This window comes from Caretta caretta, chromosome 1 (genome assembly GCF_965140235.1).
Source record: "Caretta caretta isolate rCarCar2 chromosome 1, rCarCar1.hap1, whole genome shotgun sequence".
In the NCBI taxonomy this organism is placed as follows: Eukaryota; Metazoa; Chordata; order Testudines; family Cheloniidae; genus Caretta; species Caretta caretta.
Genome location: NC_134206.1, coordinates 164,438,276 through 164,454,566, shown reverse-complemented (window position 1 = coordinate 164,454,566; position 16,291 = coordinate 164,438,276). Strand labels below are relative to the sequence as shown.

The 16,291-nt window shown below is 40.7% G+C and overlaps 1 protein-coding gene and 1 long non-coding RNA gene across 6 annotated transcripts in view; one reads left to right on the top strand and one right to left on the bottom strand.

The window, feature by feature from the left end:
* RUNX1 (RUNX family transcription factor 1) overlaps positions 1–15,981 on the bottom strand; it is a 222,914-nt gene extending 206,933 nt beyond the window's left edge. The window contains exons 1-2 of one of the 5 annotated variants that reach the window (XM_048867440.2): positions 15,804–15,981; positions 4,819–4,935 (exon numbers count right to left, since the gene is read on the bottom strand). In XM_048867440.2, coding sequence (XP_048723397.1) covers positions 4,819–4,935; positions 15,804–15,966 — 280 coding nt within the window. In that variant the 5' untranslated portion in view covers positions 15,967–15,981. Of the gene's footprint in view, positions 1–4,818; positions 4,936–5,115; positions 5,287–15,803 lie in introns of those variants that run through there. The other 4 variants (XM_048867421.2, XM_075132925.1, XM_075132918.1 and 1 more) reach the window with 4 other exon arrangements.
* On the top strand, positions 3,551–15,979 carry LOC142073359 (uncharacterized). Its single transcript, XR_012670190.1, has 3 exons — positions 3,551–4,610; positions 13,141–13,219; positions 15,916–15,979. It is a non-coding gene; the product is annotated as an uncharacterized LOC142073359 (long non-coding RNA).
* Positions 15,982–16,291: the final 310 nt, after the last annotated feature.

Below are 16,291 nucleotides of genomic sequence, written 5' to 3'. Positions count from 1 at the left end.
ATAGATAGATACATAGATAGATAGATAGATAGATAAAATGAGTCTAACACAGAGGGGAGGCTGTGTAAATCAGACATTGTGTACGCTTTTTCTTTTATTACACCGTGGTTTTTATGAGATTCTTTAGTTCAACTTCCTTTTCACAAGATACACTACCAACTCTATAGTGCTCACACTCGTCAACTTTTTGTTACAGTTCTGACAGTCTGCAAAGAACTAGAACTGTCTTTCCCTCTCCTCACCACTCAGTGGCAATGTGTATTTTTTTCTATTTTGAAAATATAATTGTTTTACTCACCCGCAAAAAAAGTCACTGACCTGGGCAAGAGGAGGAATAGAGTTTTCCAAATTAATATTAATTTAAAGTCAGATGCTGTATATCTCTCAGAGGAAAAAAATGTCTTTTCTACAGAGATATTTCCAATATTTACAATATATGAATCCTCTGAATAATGTACTGGGTTCTAGTGGGCTGACATCATCACTGTGTTCATTTATTTCTTTCCCTTCTGAAAATTCTCTAAGGATCAACACCCCCACAGATGAGCCATGCAGAGATCAGCATTTGGGAGGGAAGCAGAGTTTGGAATAGGAAACATATCTTAACACTCAAGGGACCCCAAATATTAGCAGATTGTCTCAGAAGTCCATAGACTACTTTGTAGGTTGGATGCTATGCCATCCATTCTTCAGAGTTTTTTCTTTTCTTTGTTTTATTGCATGGCCATCCTTACAGGAAATGTTTGTTACAGTGTTGAATGCTTCATACTGGAAATCAACTTTGCATGTGGCTATTCTCACAAATGTGCAATCCCCAAATGTATACATGCACCAAAACTATATTAGAACTAAAAGTCTGATCATGGAAACACCACTAAGGCCGGTGATTATTACCATGAATAGTACCCTTGACTGCAGTCACTGAGTGTGTTTATTTACACTGCTAAGTATAAGCCATGCCACATATATCATTCAACATCTAGATTCAAAGAGCGATATCAAGAAAGCTATTCAGATAACCTGCTTTTATGGTAGGTGTTGGAGAAGCTATTATACCACCATTAGTCCAAAATATTTTAGAAACAAATATTCAGATGAAAGAAAGACTCATACCCTCTAACCGGAGTAGCTTTTGAGTGAGTCATAACCAGGGGATACACTTAATCTAGACTCAGATAATAGAGAATTTCTGATTAGACAGACTCTTTTGACCCAAGGAGAACTACTGACTTCCTGGATCCAACTGCAAGACAAGTCAGAGCCATGGACTTTAATGCGTAAAGATAAGCACATGTGTAAGTGTTTTCAAGATCTGGGCCTTAACTGCAAACTATTTAGAGCAAGGTCAGTAAGATTTCTGTACATTACTCAGAATAAAAGGGTCCCAATCTGGACACTACCATAATATAAATTATAAGTAATAAGACAGCAACAAGTCATGTACTTTTCTAAGAGAATTGCACCTATCCACAAGCTTTAAAGTGCCTTAACTAAAAAACAAAGAGACAAAATCCAGAAGCAACCTCTTCCATATATGGAAATAACTAGCCAGACCTCACAACAAAGGGAAGATGAGGAGATATAACCTATGCTTCCAAAATATTACACTCCATGTTACATGCATCTTCCTAAAAACCTGTACAACAAGACTTGCGATTCTCTTTTTCATAACAAGCAAAATTATTAGGCTGCATTAGGTAATAGTAACATGTTTTTTACTCCAAGAATGCAAGGAAACAGCTTTCAAATCCCTATTTCTTATTTTGTATGTTATTTAACCACAAGAAACTCCGAGGGAATTCGTTTTCATGTTCTCCCTGCTCCAAAAATATCATTGCTGTGACCTCATTGATACAACCTGACTGGAATGTTTCTAGAGGAGAGAAAACCTTCACAATAATAGGGGATTACGCAGGAGGAACAGACACAAACTACAACATAAGAGCCTTGATGATATAATCCCATATTCGACAGAAAGATGGGTTGACTGCTTTCTGCTGGCTGCAGTTTAGCAAGACCCTTAGGAGTACTCTTCCCGTAAACTCCTGCCATCCACCCCAAACTTACACTGAAATCATACCACTAGGAAAATAAGGCACTTCTTAGAAGTAGTCCTGACAAACATTTTAATGTGTTCAGCATGCATGATGCTCCAGCAGAAGTTTCAATACAGTCTTCATTTCTTTACCTAGTGGCACAAGAGAGGACCTGGTGTGGTGCGATAGAAAAAGGGCCATATCCTTTGTGGTGTACCACATTAAATTAATATGTCAGGCTTTCTAAGTCTGTCACTGTTCACAGACGGTGGAACAATTGTTTTGCTTCCCCACTCCCCTCTTTTTTTCCCAATTTTCACATAGTATCACGCTAAAAAAGAGTTATGGATTTCCTTCTGAGAGGACTGCATGGACTGATAAAGTAAATTCATGGCACAAAACAACTTGTTATTTTCCCTTTTACCTCATAATTTCACTTAAGAGAGAAAGTGCAATAAATTTTGGCGGGAAAAATAAGACTATTTTGGACATTTCTAATGACTAGTCTGTGTAAACACTATTGAGAAATATGGGTGAGAACAATTCATCCAGAGGAATGATTATTTTTCTTGCCCCGAGGCCCTAAACAGCACTTTTGTGAAGTATTTTAAATTGTCTGAAGTTCATTTAAGAAGAGGAAGAAGCAAAAAAAGAAAGTTTGGAAAACTCTCATAGGCTTTCATGTTTAAATGCTTTATTCTTTGGTGATTATGAAACAGTCACTTTCTAACTCAACTGAAGAACTGTTGCCCAAACTTTCCTAACGCACAGTTAGTGGGCCATTTTGATCTCACTTACTCTGGATATATACCAGAATAGCTGAGATCAGAATCTGGTCCAAGGTATCGATGCAACATTTAGAACAATGGGCTCCTGGTCCCAGACTGGGGCCCCTAGGGGTTACGATAAGATAAATAATGAATAATAATGCACAGTTGGACACTCTCGCTATGCACACAATGTGTTGGAGCTAAATTCTCTGCTAGTGTAAACTCGCACAGCTCTACTACCTGTAACGGCGCTTCAGCAATTCATGCCCGCAGAGAATTTGGCCCTCGGTCTTTAGTGTTTTATTAGCTTCCCTGACACTACTTAAATATGGTGCCTCGGTATAGCTCTTATTGTCTCCGGAACTCTGCTACAGGCTGGCTGGGCATTAGTACTTCAAGCACTGCCCCACAGGGTTCACTCTTCATTACCTTATCAAATGAACAAAATTTCCTCAATAAGTCTTCCTGTACTGCAGATAAAATAGCAAACAAACATTTGGGCGAGTTAGAAAAAAAGCTGACTAAATGCAGGAAGATCATTCTTGTTATTCTACCAATATTGCTTCCTTTGCTCCAAAGGAAATGCTAGTTCAGAAGGAGCCAGGGGAGCAGTTAGCAGCTTCTTGCTAGAGCTCCAGTATCTCTGCTGCAGAGGCTAGAAGATGCTGTAAGAATGTGTGACTCATACGGCTCATCATGATTGAAACCTCTTCCGATGCCAGTAGAAATCTACTTAAAACCTTTCATTTGCAGGGTAAAAAGAGAGCTGGAATGACATTTTTCTTCTGTACATTCACCCTGTTTTCAAATCAGAGGGGCCCCGAGCTGCAGCAGCAACAGGGTGCTTGCAATGTAGCTGGTTGTGACAAGGCAGCTGACAAGCCTTCCGCATTCCACAGCTCGATTATTAATATGAATAACTAATGACTCACGCTGACACTACCGAGGCCGGGAAACTTTCTGTAACTAAAGAGTTATAAAATGTTATTCTCCCACAGCACCACCACCAAATCGATGAGTGATCTGTGAACGGATTTGCATTCATTTCAGACTGAATATGCATGTCCCTGCACACATGGCTTGAAACAGTCAGAAGATTGGTGTTTAGGGGAAAGAGTTCAGTTGTATCAGGCTATTTAGGGGGCTAACTGCAAGAATGCAGAGACATTTCTCACGCTAGTCCACTTGCTTACTAATATGAATAACTAATGATTAAAGCATCTGATCTACCGAGGGCTGTGAGATTATTAGACCAGGCTTGTGAAACTTCTTTGTCACTGTCTGGAAAAGCCAGACTTCTCTGGAGGTTGCAGTTTCATTTTTTCCCCCCTGCTCAGAGGACGTGGTATGGCTTCAGCCAATAATTTAGAATCATCCGAGAGGGACATATCACCAAAAGCAACACTACATGTATGGATCCTCTTCTTCGCCTGGGCTATGTGAGTTGCAACTACCTTCAAGCAAGTTTCTGAGCTTTTCTTACTTGTTCCCAGTAAGCATGCTTCTTCTTCCTTTACCCCGACTGACAAAGTAGCAAAAATGAGACAGCATCACGCTCTGCTGGCTGTACGTATGAGCTTGCTCATCATTCAGTACTGTACTGGTTTTAGTCTGTGATATGTGCAGCATGCCGTTGGCTGTTACTTTTAATGGCTGTAGCTCAAAAGCAAAGATTCTGCCAAAAGAATCAAAAAGGTTGATGCTACTGCTATTGTAGTGTGGGGAACTCCGATGAATAGTATAACGTGCCTGGATTTACAAAAGGAAAATCTGTGAGGATGCCATGACTCTTTGAACAGCTAAAGTGAGTTATAATAATATCTCTAAAGAATTGACAAATAGTGAGCTAATAAAGCAATAACCTCAGACATTAGCTTCAGTAAGACTTTTTCAAAGAAAACAGAAGTGGAAAACTATATATTATAAGCATTTCCTGAAATGTGCAACAAGCACGCATTTTCTTAAACATAGGACAGTCCAAAGTATATTTAACAGCACTGAATAGCACTTACCTCTCATGAAGCACTGTTGGTAAGAAGGAAATGACTCAAATACGCTGTTTGAAGCCATAGTTTCCTCTTTAAAACTTATTCTTTCTTTAAAGTGGGGGAATATGTTATTTCTTTCACCTTGGGAAGTGAAAAAGTAAAAATGGTCATTGTTATAACCCTCCTCCTGGCCATTGCTTTCTATTTTATCTTAGTGCCTTTGAAGCAACATAAGCCAGATAATAAGATTCTTTTTCTAAAACAAACACTGAAATTGTTAAAAAAAAAATAGCGGATCAGTTGTGGTTTGATGATGCTTACCACTCTACGAAACTCTGTGGTTTGCAGTCAAAACGATTTGCCCTGTCTGCTGACCAATATCCCGGACCCGCTCTTGTGTGACTGCCTCTGTACCCAACTTGTGGTTCTGTGGTTGTTTATGAGGCCCAAAGAAGTGTTTCACACAACCAAAATTACAAATTTAACTGTTCCCCTTTCCACAACCTGTTTCAATTGGTCTGTGCCGATCACATGATTTGAGTGATGTCGACTTTAAAAAAAACCCAAAACTTTCTAAGCAATGCCCTATCCACTCCACCTGCCCTCCCCTAGGCTGAGAAACAGAGTAGATTTTGCAGAGGGAGGGAAAAAAAGTGACTCACAGCCCCTCATTCTGGAAATGGTCTTGCTGATTTAGTACAACTCTGCTTGTTTTGTTGTTTGTGGTTTTTGGAACTACCGATTATTTTGATAGAGATTTCATTGCTGCTTATTCAATAGTAATTCAAACCCTGGTATTAGTCGGCTGCTAAAGGAGGACGCATATGTCATCATTTAAAACCTTAGGAATCAGCTGTAGGAAAAGTCTACTAGCTGTTGAAGAAGAATATAAAGGGATAAAAATCTGCAGTGTAAAAATTAAAAGAAGAGATTATGAATTTCAACCTATAGAATCAGGAACAAAGGGCTTGTTGAAGGAAGTCAGTCTGTATAAGCTGGCAACAAAGACTGTAAGTTACTGCCAAAGGGCCAAATCCTGTAGTCCTTTCCCATGCAAAGCTCCCATTGACTTCAGAAGGAGTTCTACCGGAGTGAAAACTGAGTAAAGACTCATCAGTTTTTAGGATATAGCGAATAAGAGATTGATCAAAGAACACAATATTCTAAATTTCTGTCTAAAACAGTGGAGCTCCTTTACAAACAGAATAGCCCAGCCCATGCTGGTCTGACTCTGGTTAGAACAGTACGGAGAGGGTGGGGGGGAAGCTACTTATGTCAGAACAATGAAGTGACTGTTATGCCAGCTATTGTCTCCTTTCTCACCTCTTCTGAATACTGGACAACTACCTTTTTGCACTTCAATGCAAATCAATATGATACCTCACACCTGTACAGAAGCTTGGAGCTCAACAGGTTTTTTAAGCTATTAAACATTTGCCAAGGAACCAGTAACAATAGAGGAAATGAACCAATTCACACAACACATCAGAAAGAGTATTGTCCTGCACATGCTACGTGACAAATACAGTTAAAAGTGTAGCCTGAAGAAAAAGTGGTACACATTTGTGATGTCATCATTATTTTGTATTGCAGTAGATACAGGAGACCCCTATTTGGGTCATGGCCCATTGAACTGGGTGTTGCACAAACACATAGGAACACAAAGTTCCTCCCCTGAAGAGCTGACAATCTAAGTCCACAGTACTGCAATTGGACTCATGCACACAGACCCTAAAACCCTAAAACCCCTCTGACATCCATTGGGCTCCACACAGGAATAAGGATTCCCCCACCTGAATCATATCTCCATAACATAATAACAAACCCATACTTTCAATACTCTCAATACTTTTGGATTTTTCCCTACACTAATTTTGTTGTGTGAAAATAAAATCGCTTTCCCCCATTGACTTTGTCCTTTCTATTTGGCTAACATTGACTTATCTCTTGTGTTTCTAAAGCAGCTGCAATTTACATGGTGCTGTCAGCTTATTTCCTTGCTTGGTGCCTGAGTGTGAGTGATGATATAAGTTTCAACACAGAGCTGGGAACAGCATCAGGTTGGTAATTGCTATGTCTGAACCAGCAGAGGGAGCTCAGATGGGTCCTGCAAGAACGCTGGGATTGGGATGTGGACGCTAGGTATTTCCCCCCTCTATAATCCATTAAACACAAAGGCTGGCCAAATATTTAGAGTCCAAATTACTTAATAATAGAGCTAGATGAATAATGCAAAAATACTTCCTCCGATATTTGTTCTAATTTTCAGAGGTGCTGGAACAATTTTTATAGTGCGGGTGCTGAAAACCATTGGATCGAACTGTAAGGTAAACCCTGCCTATGATGGAAACCATGTTAAGCCAGGGGGTGCTGCTCTACTCCCAGTACCCTGACTTCCAGCACCTATCCTAATTTTTTAAAACAAATTCACTTTCATGTTTCCAATATTTTCTCCTTTTTTGTGTTCCCTTTCCATGAACATTCATCCAAATGGATTTTACTCTATGAATGCCCATTGGAAAATGTGGTTTACGCTTACCGCATCTGAACACTCATGAAAAGTAAATTCTAGATTCACTTTCCACAAGCTTTTCACCAGAAACCTGGTGGTGAGGATTAAGCTCAGCTAATTAGAGAACAGCAACAGTATCATGGGGCTTATTCAGCCAATCATATACAGCAACACACCTCACAATTTGGCCAAACAAGCCACAAAAATAAGTTTTAAATTATTATTTTGATAAGAAACACAAGAAAGCCACAATCTGTTCACAGGCATTGAAGGGACATGCAAGATTCAAGGCAAAATTGGTTGAATAAGTTATTTGTTATGATTTAGCTCAGTTCTATTTGATAAAGTCATTTCAAAATCGGATGTGCATTTCTTTTAGGAAGTTCTTACCAAGGGGATCCATGTTTTTCTAGTGAAATCAATGCATGGAAATTCTGGAGGGCTGTGGAGGGCAATGCTTGGACCAACTTACTTTTACAGAAAGTGGGGGGAAAAAATCAGTTTTGTCCACTTTGCCTGGCTCTTGCTTCTAACCCATTGTCTAGATCACCAAGTAAGAGAAGCTTCCACCAGGAGCCTTAGTAACTCAATGCTATAAAACACAGCAATGATTCCAGTCTTAAGGTATAACTAAAGCCACTTTTTATTTCCCTTGTTCTAATAATCAAAGGGATGGGAAAGCTCCCAGACACCCAGGCAGCTAGATACTCAGGTAGCCATAGCATATGCTATAACAGCCAGCCAGACTGTGGGCATAGCACTAGGGACAAAGTGCCACTGCATGCTGAATACGAGCTATGTTAATGCCTTCACCTCAGTCATTTGCCACGCCAGCCATGGCATAACTATGCTATGTGAGAAGCAACAACTGGGCTGGTTTTAACGCCTCAGAATTACTGCAGATGATGCAAGAGAAAAAACGAAGTGTTTCAACATGTATCCTGCCACTGCAGTTTCTTCTCTGCTACAAAACAGCATCTGAAAATGCTTTGCTAACATCCACACACTTTGAACTTTAGGGAAGGGATCACAGAACAGCACACTGGAACCCAGATTTGAATGTTGTTTTTCAGGCCCATTCTAAACTTAAATTGAAGAATTAACTACTATATTCCCAGGCCTGTGTTATGCCAGTTAAGGAAGCTCTCCATTAATACTAACAAAGATGGGTTACACCTGGCAATTCTTAGCAGAAATTCTGAATGTGTTGAGGTATCGTTTTGTAGTGGTGTTAGGTAAAACGTAATGGAAATGCTATAGCTATAGTTATATATGTCATTATTTATTGCCAGGTTATCTGGCAATGTACAAATAAAGGAAGATGCTGAAGCATTTCTCACAACAACAATCCCTGCCCCAAGGAGTTTATGAAAATATTACTATGGGCTGCTGTCAAATTAAAATTGGTCTCCTAGATTTTTTAAAATCTGGACTCTGCCTCTTCTAAATAAAGTTCTGCATAACAATCATATGACTATTATCTTGGGTCCTTTGCTTTCTAATAACAGCTTTTTAACATTTAGGCAATATCATACTTAATTCTGGAAACTGGCACATCATGAAGCAAATTATCAAGTGGCCACATGACACTATGAAAGAGGAAATTAATGTGCCAGTAGTCATTTGTTCAATTTGGTATATGGTGTATTGGGCAGGGGTCAAAGGTCTAATGATGTTAAAGAATTTATTTCCCACAGCTGACTGAGGAACATGACCCCATTAGCTAGAGTCATTAGTTGGAACATGACTTCAAGTAAATAGGTCTCGACATTGTACATGTCTGAATACTCTGAAATCTGACTCTAGGCTAAAGGTGAACATGTCCTCTTCAAACGCCGGTGGGGTTTCCAAATTTTGAAAAAGTAAAGAAGTCACAGGGTGAAACTAAACAGTTGAGATTTTAAAGGCAAATCCTTCTTGCTTTCAGAATTTCATTCAAAGGCTAAATTAGGAACATGACCTCATTAGATGAATTATGTGAATATGTGAAAATGCCCACATCAACAGTATTTTTCTCTTAGGGTACATCTACACAAGGAAACAAAACCTGCGACTGTCCTGGGTCAGCTAACTCAGGCTTGTGGGGCCCGAATATCTACACAGCAATTTTCAGCCTGGAGCCAGAGCCCTGTAAGATGACCTGAGCCAGCCGTGGGTTTTTTATCCCAGTATAGACGTACCCTTAGAGTGCCCAATCTCTCTGTTGAAACTAATTGTTTCCTTGAAGAGCATAGTAACCAATGGCAAATCATCACCCAGCTGCAGAAAGCCACAAGCTGCTGAGATACCCAAGCAGAATGATTTGGGGATTACACCGGTCTGTCTCAGGAGGAGTCTCAAGGTCAGGTTTCCAGTTTGAGGTTTGACACAACAATGTAGGGAGGCCCACATTTTTTCCATCTGCCCTACAAGTGACCAATTGTACATAAACAAAAGGGTTTCTTTTCTCCAGTGACATCAGGCTCTCAGTTTTCACCCTCCTTTCAATTTAGAATCACTTTAATCCCTTGAGGTCTTCCAGACACACAACATACAGCACTTATTGGGCCCTTGGGTATAGTCTGCGTATTAGACACATCCTTTTGCTACAGTGAAAAGCAAGGGCCCATCCTCTCAGATGTGTGATATTTGGTGTGCTAATTAGTCATGGGCACCCCTCAGTAAGGTTTGGCTCAACACAGAGAAGTATAAATAAGTAGGGAAAGGCTTCAGACCAAGCTGCATGAATAACCACCTCAAAAAGGTAATTAGGAATAAGCAGAGAGCCTACAAAGAATGGAAAAAGGGCTTGATCAGCAAAGGAAACTACACCATGCAGGTTAGAAAACTTAAGACTAACGTGAGAATTGCTAAAAGTCAAGCTGAATTAGCTCTCGCTAAGGAAATTAAATAAATAGGAGGGTTTTTAAAGTTATATAAATAATTAGGAAGAGTGAGGTTGGCCTGCTATGTGGCATGGATGAGTTTGAAGGTAATCCAGGTATGGCCTAAAACTAAATAAATATTGTGCCTCGGTTTTCAATAAGGATGATAAATATGGACCATGTGCACGAAGGCATGAAGGTTGATAGAAATGTGTGTCTAGAAATGGAAGTTGCCACATCTGAGGTAGAAGAAAACCGTAAAGAGTTTAATGCTCTCAATTTGGAGGGATCAGATCATTTCCATCCCAGAAAACTGAAAGATGTGGCACATAAGATTGCTAATCCAGTAGCAAGGATTTTTTAAATAAACTACCTATTTGGGGGTAGTACCATATGACTGGAGAATAACTAACATTAGACCTATGTTTAAAAAAGGAGTGGAGAAGTGATCCAGGCAATTACAGACCTGTTAGTCTGACCTCAGCATTTTGCAAGGCTTTACACCAAATTGTGAAGGAAAGAACAATTAAATCCATAGAGGTACAGTAAATGGTAAACGGGAAATAATGTGCCATGGGTTTACCAAAAGTAGATCATGCCAAACTAACCTGATTTCCTTCTTTGAGAAAATAACTGATTTTTTAGATTAGAGAAATGCAGTAGATCTAATAGATGTGGATTTCAGTAAAGCATATGACAGTACCATTTGGGAAATTATTAGTTACATTAGAGAAGATGGGAATCAGTACAAAAATTGTAAGATGGAGAAAGAATTAGTTAACCAAGGGGAAGGCAATGGGTTGTGCTGAAAGATGAATTATCGGACTGGAGAGAGGTTACCCATGGAGTTCCACAAGGACTGGTCTTGGGACTAATTTTATTCAATATTTTTATTAATAACCCTGGCACAAAAAGCAGGAGCGGGCTAGTGAAATGTGCTGATGATACAAAGTTGGGAGGCATTGTCAGTACAGAGGAGGACTGGAATATTACACAGGAAGAGCTGGATGACCTTTAAGACTGGGGCGTGATAGAAATGGGATGAAATTCAATAGTACAAAGTGCAAAGTCATCCATTTAGGGTCTAATCATAAGAATTTCTGCTACAAGCTGGGGTCTCATCAGTTGGAAGTGACAGAGGAGGAGAGAGATCTGGGTGTGTGGGTCCATCATAGGATGATTATGAGCCACCAATGTGATGCACCTGTAAAAAAGGGAAATGTGATCCCAGGATGCGTCAGGCAAGGCATTTCCAGTAGAGATAGAGAAGTATTGATGTCATTGTACAAGACATTAGTAAGACCATAGTTGGAATACTGTCTACAAAACTCTGATCACCTACGTTCAAGAAAGATTAATTTAAACTGGAGCAAGTACAGAGAAGAGCATGTTCAGGGGAATGGAGGGCCTATCCTATGAGAGGAGACTGGAAGAGCTTGGCTTGTTTAGTCTAGCAAAATGAAGGCTGGGATGTGATGTGATTGCTCTCAGAATACATCAGGGGGTAAATAACAGAGAGGGTAAAGTGCTACTTAAGCTAATGGACAGTGTCAGCACCAAGAACAAGTGGATATAAACTGGCCATGAACAAATTCAGGCTGGAAATTAGAAGGTTTCTAACTACCAGAGGGGTGAGTTTCTGGAACAGCCTCCCTATAGGAGTTGTCAGGGAAAACTACAGTACTTAATTAGTTTGAAGAGAGAGCTGGATCAGTGGCGTAGCCAGGACAGGAAAACTGGGTGGGCCTCGACTTTCAGGTGGGTGGGCAACGACAAGGCGGCAGGGGAACAGGATGGATGGGGCGGGGGGCGGCACCTCTCCCCAACCCCTCCAGCCGGCCCTTACTGCTTAGCAGACACAAGAAGATGAGGCTGCCCGGGGCACACAGGCTGCGGGGTGCACCATGGGGCAGAGGGGGACCCCTCCAGGGCTTGAGCTTTGGCTGACTTCAGCTTGGTGTCCATCTGCCTGGCTGGCTGTGTCCCTCTCCTGCCAGTGCCACGTGCTGCTGCCCCAGTCTCCAGCCCCAGCACTAGCCCCACCCAGACCTGCCCCTCCTGGGATGACTCACCCCTTCCCAGCCTGTGGATTCAGGGAGCTCCAGCCCCTATTCAGGTGGGCCTGGATGCTAAGTGTGTGGCTGTGGCCACCCCAGCCCACCTGTGTCTATGCCCCTGCGCTGGACAAATTTATGAGTGCAATTGTATGAGGGGGCTGCTTGTGATGGTAGAGGGCTGGATTCAGCGTCCCTGGGGCTCACTTCTAGTTTACATCTTATGTTCCTAAAAGCACGTGCTTCTGAACAAATTTTGAACCTTGCTTAAGGAAGCCTTTCCATTCTGTTTTTTCCGATTCCCCTTACACCTGGTGACAGAGTTGTCTCAGGAGACATGCTGCCACTTTCTGTCCCTACTATACCTGGACATCATTCCCCCTCCCGCAGCTGTCGGCAAGGAATGGACAATGCACCCTAACACGACTTCTTCCAGCCCCGCTATCATGTGGCAAGGCTTCCTTTGGATTTTGTGAAGGGAAGGAGGGTGGGGGTGGGAGACAGGATTGATGAAAAGCTGCCCATATCTGCTGCTTTTGAGACATTTTATCCTTTTTAACTCTCATTTTGTTTACCTCTTTGCTGGAAGGAGACATACAGGCTTAAATGTTCCGGCTTTTCTCTTAGTCCTCTCCCACCAAGCACAATATTAGAATGAGACCTGTAGATTTCCTCTGACTTTTAAATGGAAAAGCCACCAGTGTAAACACTAAACCTCATCATGCTTATAAGCCAGATGCCATTGAGTTAAAGAATTAGAAACCTTAAGTCAGAATGTTTTTATTGAATTATTGGAATGGCTAGACATGTCAATGGGCCATTGTAACCTGGAAAAGCCATATAACATTGCAAAGCATGAAATATGAAACAGAAAATTAATACCGTAGCAAGTTGATGCATAATATAAACTTTTCAGGGGCTGCCTCGACAACAAGAGTTACCAGTGAATTGCGTGGGTGTGGGAGGAGCAGGTCATCTGGCTCTCATCTCGGATGGTAAGTGGCTCAGTAAAGCTTACTGCATATTTTTACACACCGTAGTCCTGAACTGCAGATATTGCCTCACATATAGCGTTATCTCCCCTAACAGCATCCTCATTTTCCCCCACCCTTGTCGGTGGGTGTTTCTAGCCATGCCCTCTGCCAACAACTGGAAAGATATTTTCCCCACAAATGGATGGCATGATATGTATAAATTACACAGCTCCGTTTTCTGTTCAATTTGGGCAGATATTAACCCCTTCCGCACTTATTTACTACAAGAGAATATTACACAAATCTACGCAGCTATGCTGAGGCAGAGTACCATTATTCTGTTATTATGATACTTATCCTCTAGCATTTGTGGATCTTTTCACATATGTTATTATTTATTTTCAATAAAACATTTTGAAAAGGTGACACTGGTTTTCTTTTTGACTCCTGCCAGTGTATGAAGAGAGCCAAATGTACACCCCAACTGGGGGGCAGCAGGAACTAAATTTCAAAAAATCTGATTCCAAAGTTGTCAGTACTTACAGGGCTCATATAAAGCCTCAGAGCATTGTGAAGTTTGCCTGTCACTAATATCAATAAGACAGGGTTAAGAATTCTTTCCCAAATATTATGGACAAGGGTTAGACTCCAGTCTCTCCCTTAAGGATCCCTGAACTATTCAATTGAATATGTAGAACTTACATGCTACAGAAGCAACAACACATAATGCAAATGGATAATGAGTCTGTAAAAAAGCTCTCTCATTTTTTTCTTCTCCTCTTTGCAAATTATCTTGGCTATTTTTGACTTGAACAGATTCTAATCTAGCTGCATAGTTCACCCCTTAAATTCAGCACCAACATTTGCACAAGCACGGTTTGGTTTGGGAGGCACGGAGGGGAAAGAAAAATATACTCTATTATAAATTGATGTGTCTGTAACAACTACCCACAATGAGTTGTCAGCAAGGATTGTACCCAGAAGCTTCATCACTGAAGGCCACCAACCTGCAAACAGTTACACACATGCTTAACTTTATGAATGAGAGTAGTCCCAATGAAGTCAACGGGACTCAATGTGTGTAAATTTAAGCACAGGTAACGTCTAAAGGATTTTGAAATACTTAACTTTACTCATGTGAGCAGTCAGAGGACTGCTCACATGAATAAAGTTAAGCATGTGTAACTGTTCCTAAGTAACATCTTACTCCATAAGTGCTCCCAGTAAAATCATTCTTCTGAATCACATGTATACGTGTTTGCAGGATTCGGGCCTACATTCTTCTGTAATGTTTCAGAGTAACAGCCGTGTTAGTCTGTATTCGCAAAAGAAAAGGAGTACTTGTGGCACCTTAGAGACTAACCAATTTATTTGAGCATGAGCTTTCGTGAGCTACAGCTCACTTCACGAAAGCTCATGCTCAAATAAATTGGTTAGTCTCTAAGGTGCCACAAGTATTCTTCTGTAATGTAGTTTATCTGGGTATCAAAAAACATATAAATATATATTTTAAATCCTTTTAGCTTTGGCTTGCTACAGAAGGACTTTTTGGGGGGAGATGGGGGTGATGGAGAAACAGAAAATTTCCAAAAAATTAACATTCCTTCAAAAAAATCAATTGAAATATGTTGACCGCTTCCAATGGGTACCTCGATGTTTATATATAAACATTTATCCCCAAGTTTTCTCCTTCCCTTGACAGCTAGCAGGCTACTAATAGACATAAGAATTTTATAACTGGCAGATCATTTTGGGGGTTACATTTTATCAAATAAATGATAAATAAATAAAGGCTGGGGGAAATTTTTTTAGGAATGGATAACATACCATTCAAACATACCCAGTGAATTTAATTAACCTATTAACTCCCATAGGTGCCTTTCAAAATTTTCATACTTAACTACCCTAACTGGCCTTCTACCTAGCCATTGTTAGATGGCAAATTTTACGTAGGCACTGAAGTAGAAATTGGTGTTGAGGAGGGATTCAAAGGGAGAAAAGGAAGGCCTTAAGCACTACTTCAGGGAGGATGTTCTATGCACAGGCAGCATGGAAGAAAGGTCCAAGATGGTTGTGGGAGAAGTTGGTAATCAGGAAATTGAAGTTGGCATTATTGCTTTCGTAAGGATCAGGCGCCATGATAAAGAGAAAAGAGCAGAGAAGTAGGGAAGGGAAAAGTTGTGAAGGGTCTTGAAGCTGAGGACACAAAACTTGATCTTGGTGCAGCAGAAAGCGGGAAACCCATGGAAAGATTCAAAGAGACAGGGATGAGGTCAGAGTAATGGCCAAGGAAGAGGGTCTTAGCAGCTGTGTTTCACATAGAGTGCAGTGGAGGTGACTGTCAGGGAGGAGGTTGAGTGATATGCCAGACCTTCATGAAAAAATTGACCTGATATCACACAAATGAACCTTTATTGCTAAATAAAGCAGAGGAATGCTGTCGTTCAAGTAGACTTAAGATGAAAGAGCGTGTCAATGCCTAGTTGCCTGGAACCACTGCAAAAAGTTATTATCACAGTTCTTTTAAAGGAAGGGTTTAATGCCGTGATTGGATTGCTGGGGACTAGCTTAACAAAAGGAAAGAATGGTTAAAGGGATCATTTACCTTGTTTTCCATGCTGGATTTGCCTGCTTTTTCTTCCATGTGCACTCCTTATGGCATTGTCTGCATTTGCTCCTTTTCCACGAAGTGAAACGCTCAAGAGAGTTAATTGCAGGTTTGGAGATGTGCTAAATTGAAGCGGATGGCAGCTGTGAACTGGGTGCATCCTGCAAGAAAAGGTTTGAGTTTCCTTTGTAGTCAAACACATAATAATTTACTATTCCATCTGCTACTAACTTTTTGCTGGCCCCCAGTAAGGGCTCTGGCAGAGGAAATAATGCCCTTTCATTTTGTTTACAACAAATGCTAGTATAGCCAGGATAGTGTCATTATCTGTATTTCCTCAAGGGCTTCACCTGGACTATAGAGGCTCCAAATCAGAATGGACCCTAAATACACTAACACCCATTGACTGACATTATTCGGCCTCACTAAAGTCAGAGTCCTTCCACTGACTTCTAAGGGGTGTTGGATCAGGCCTGTTATTAGTT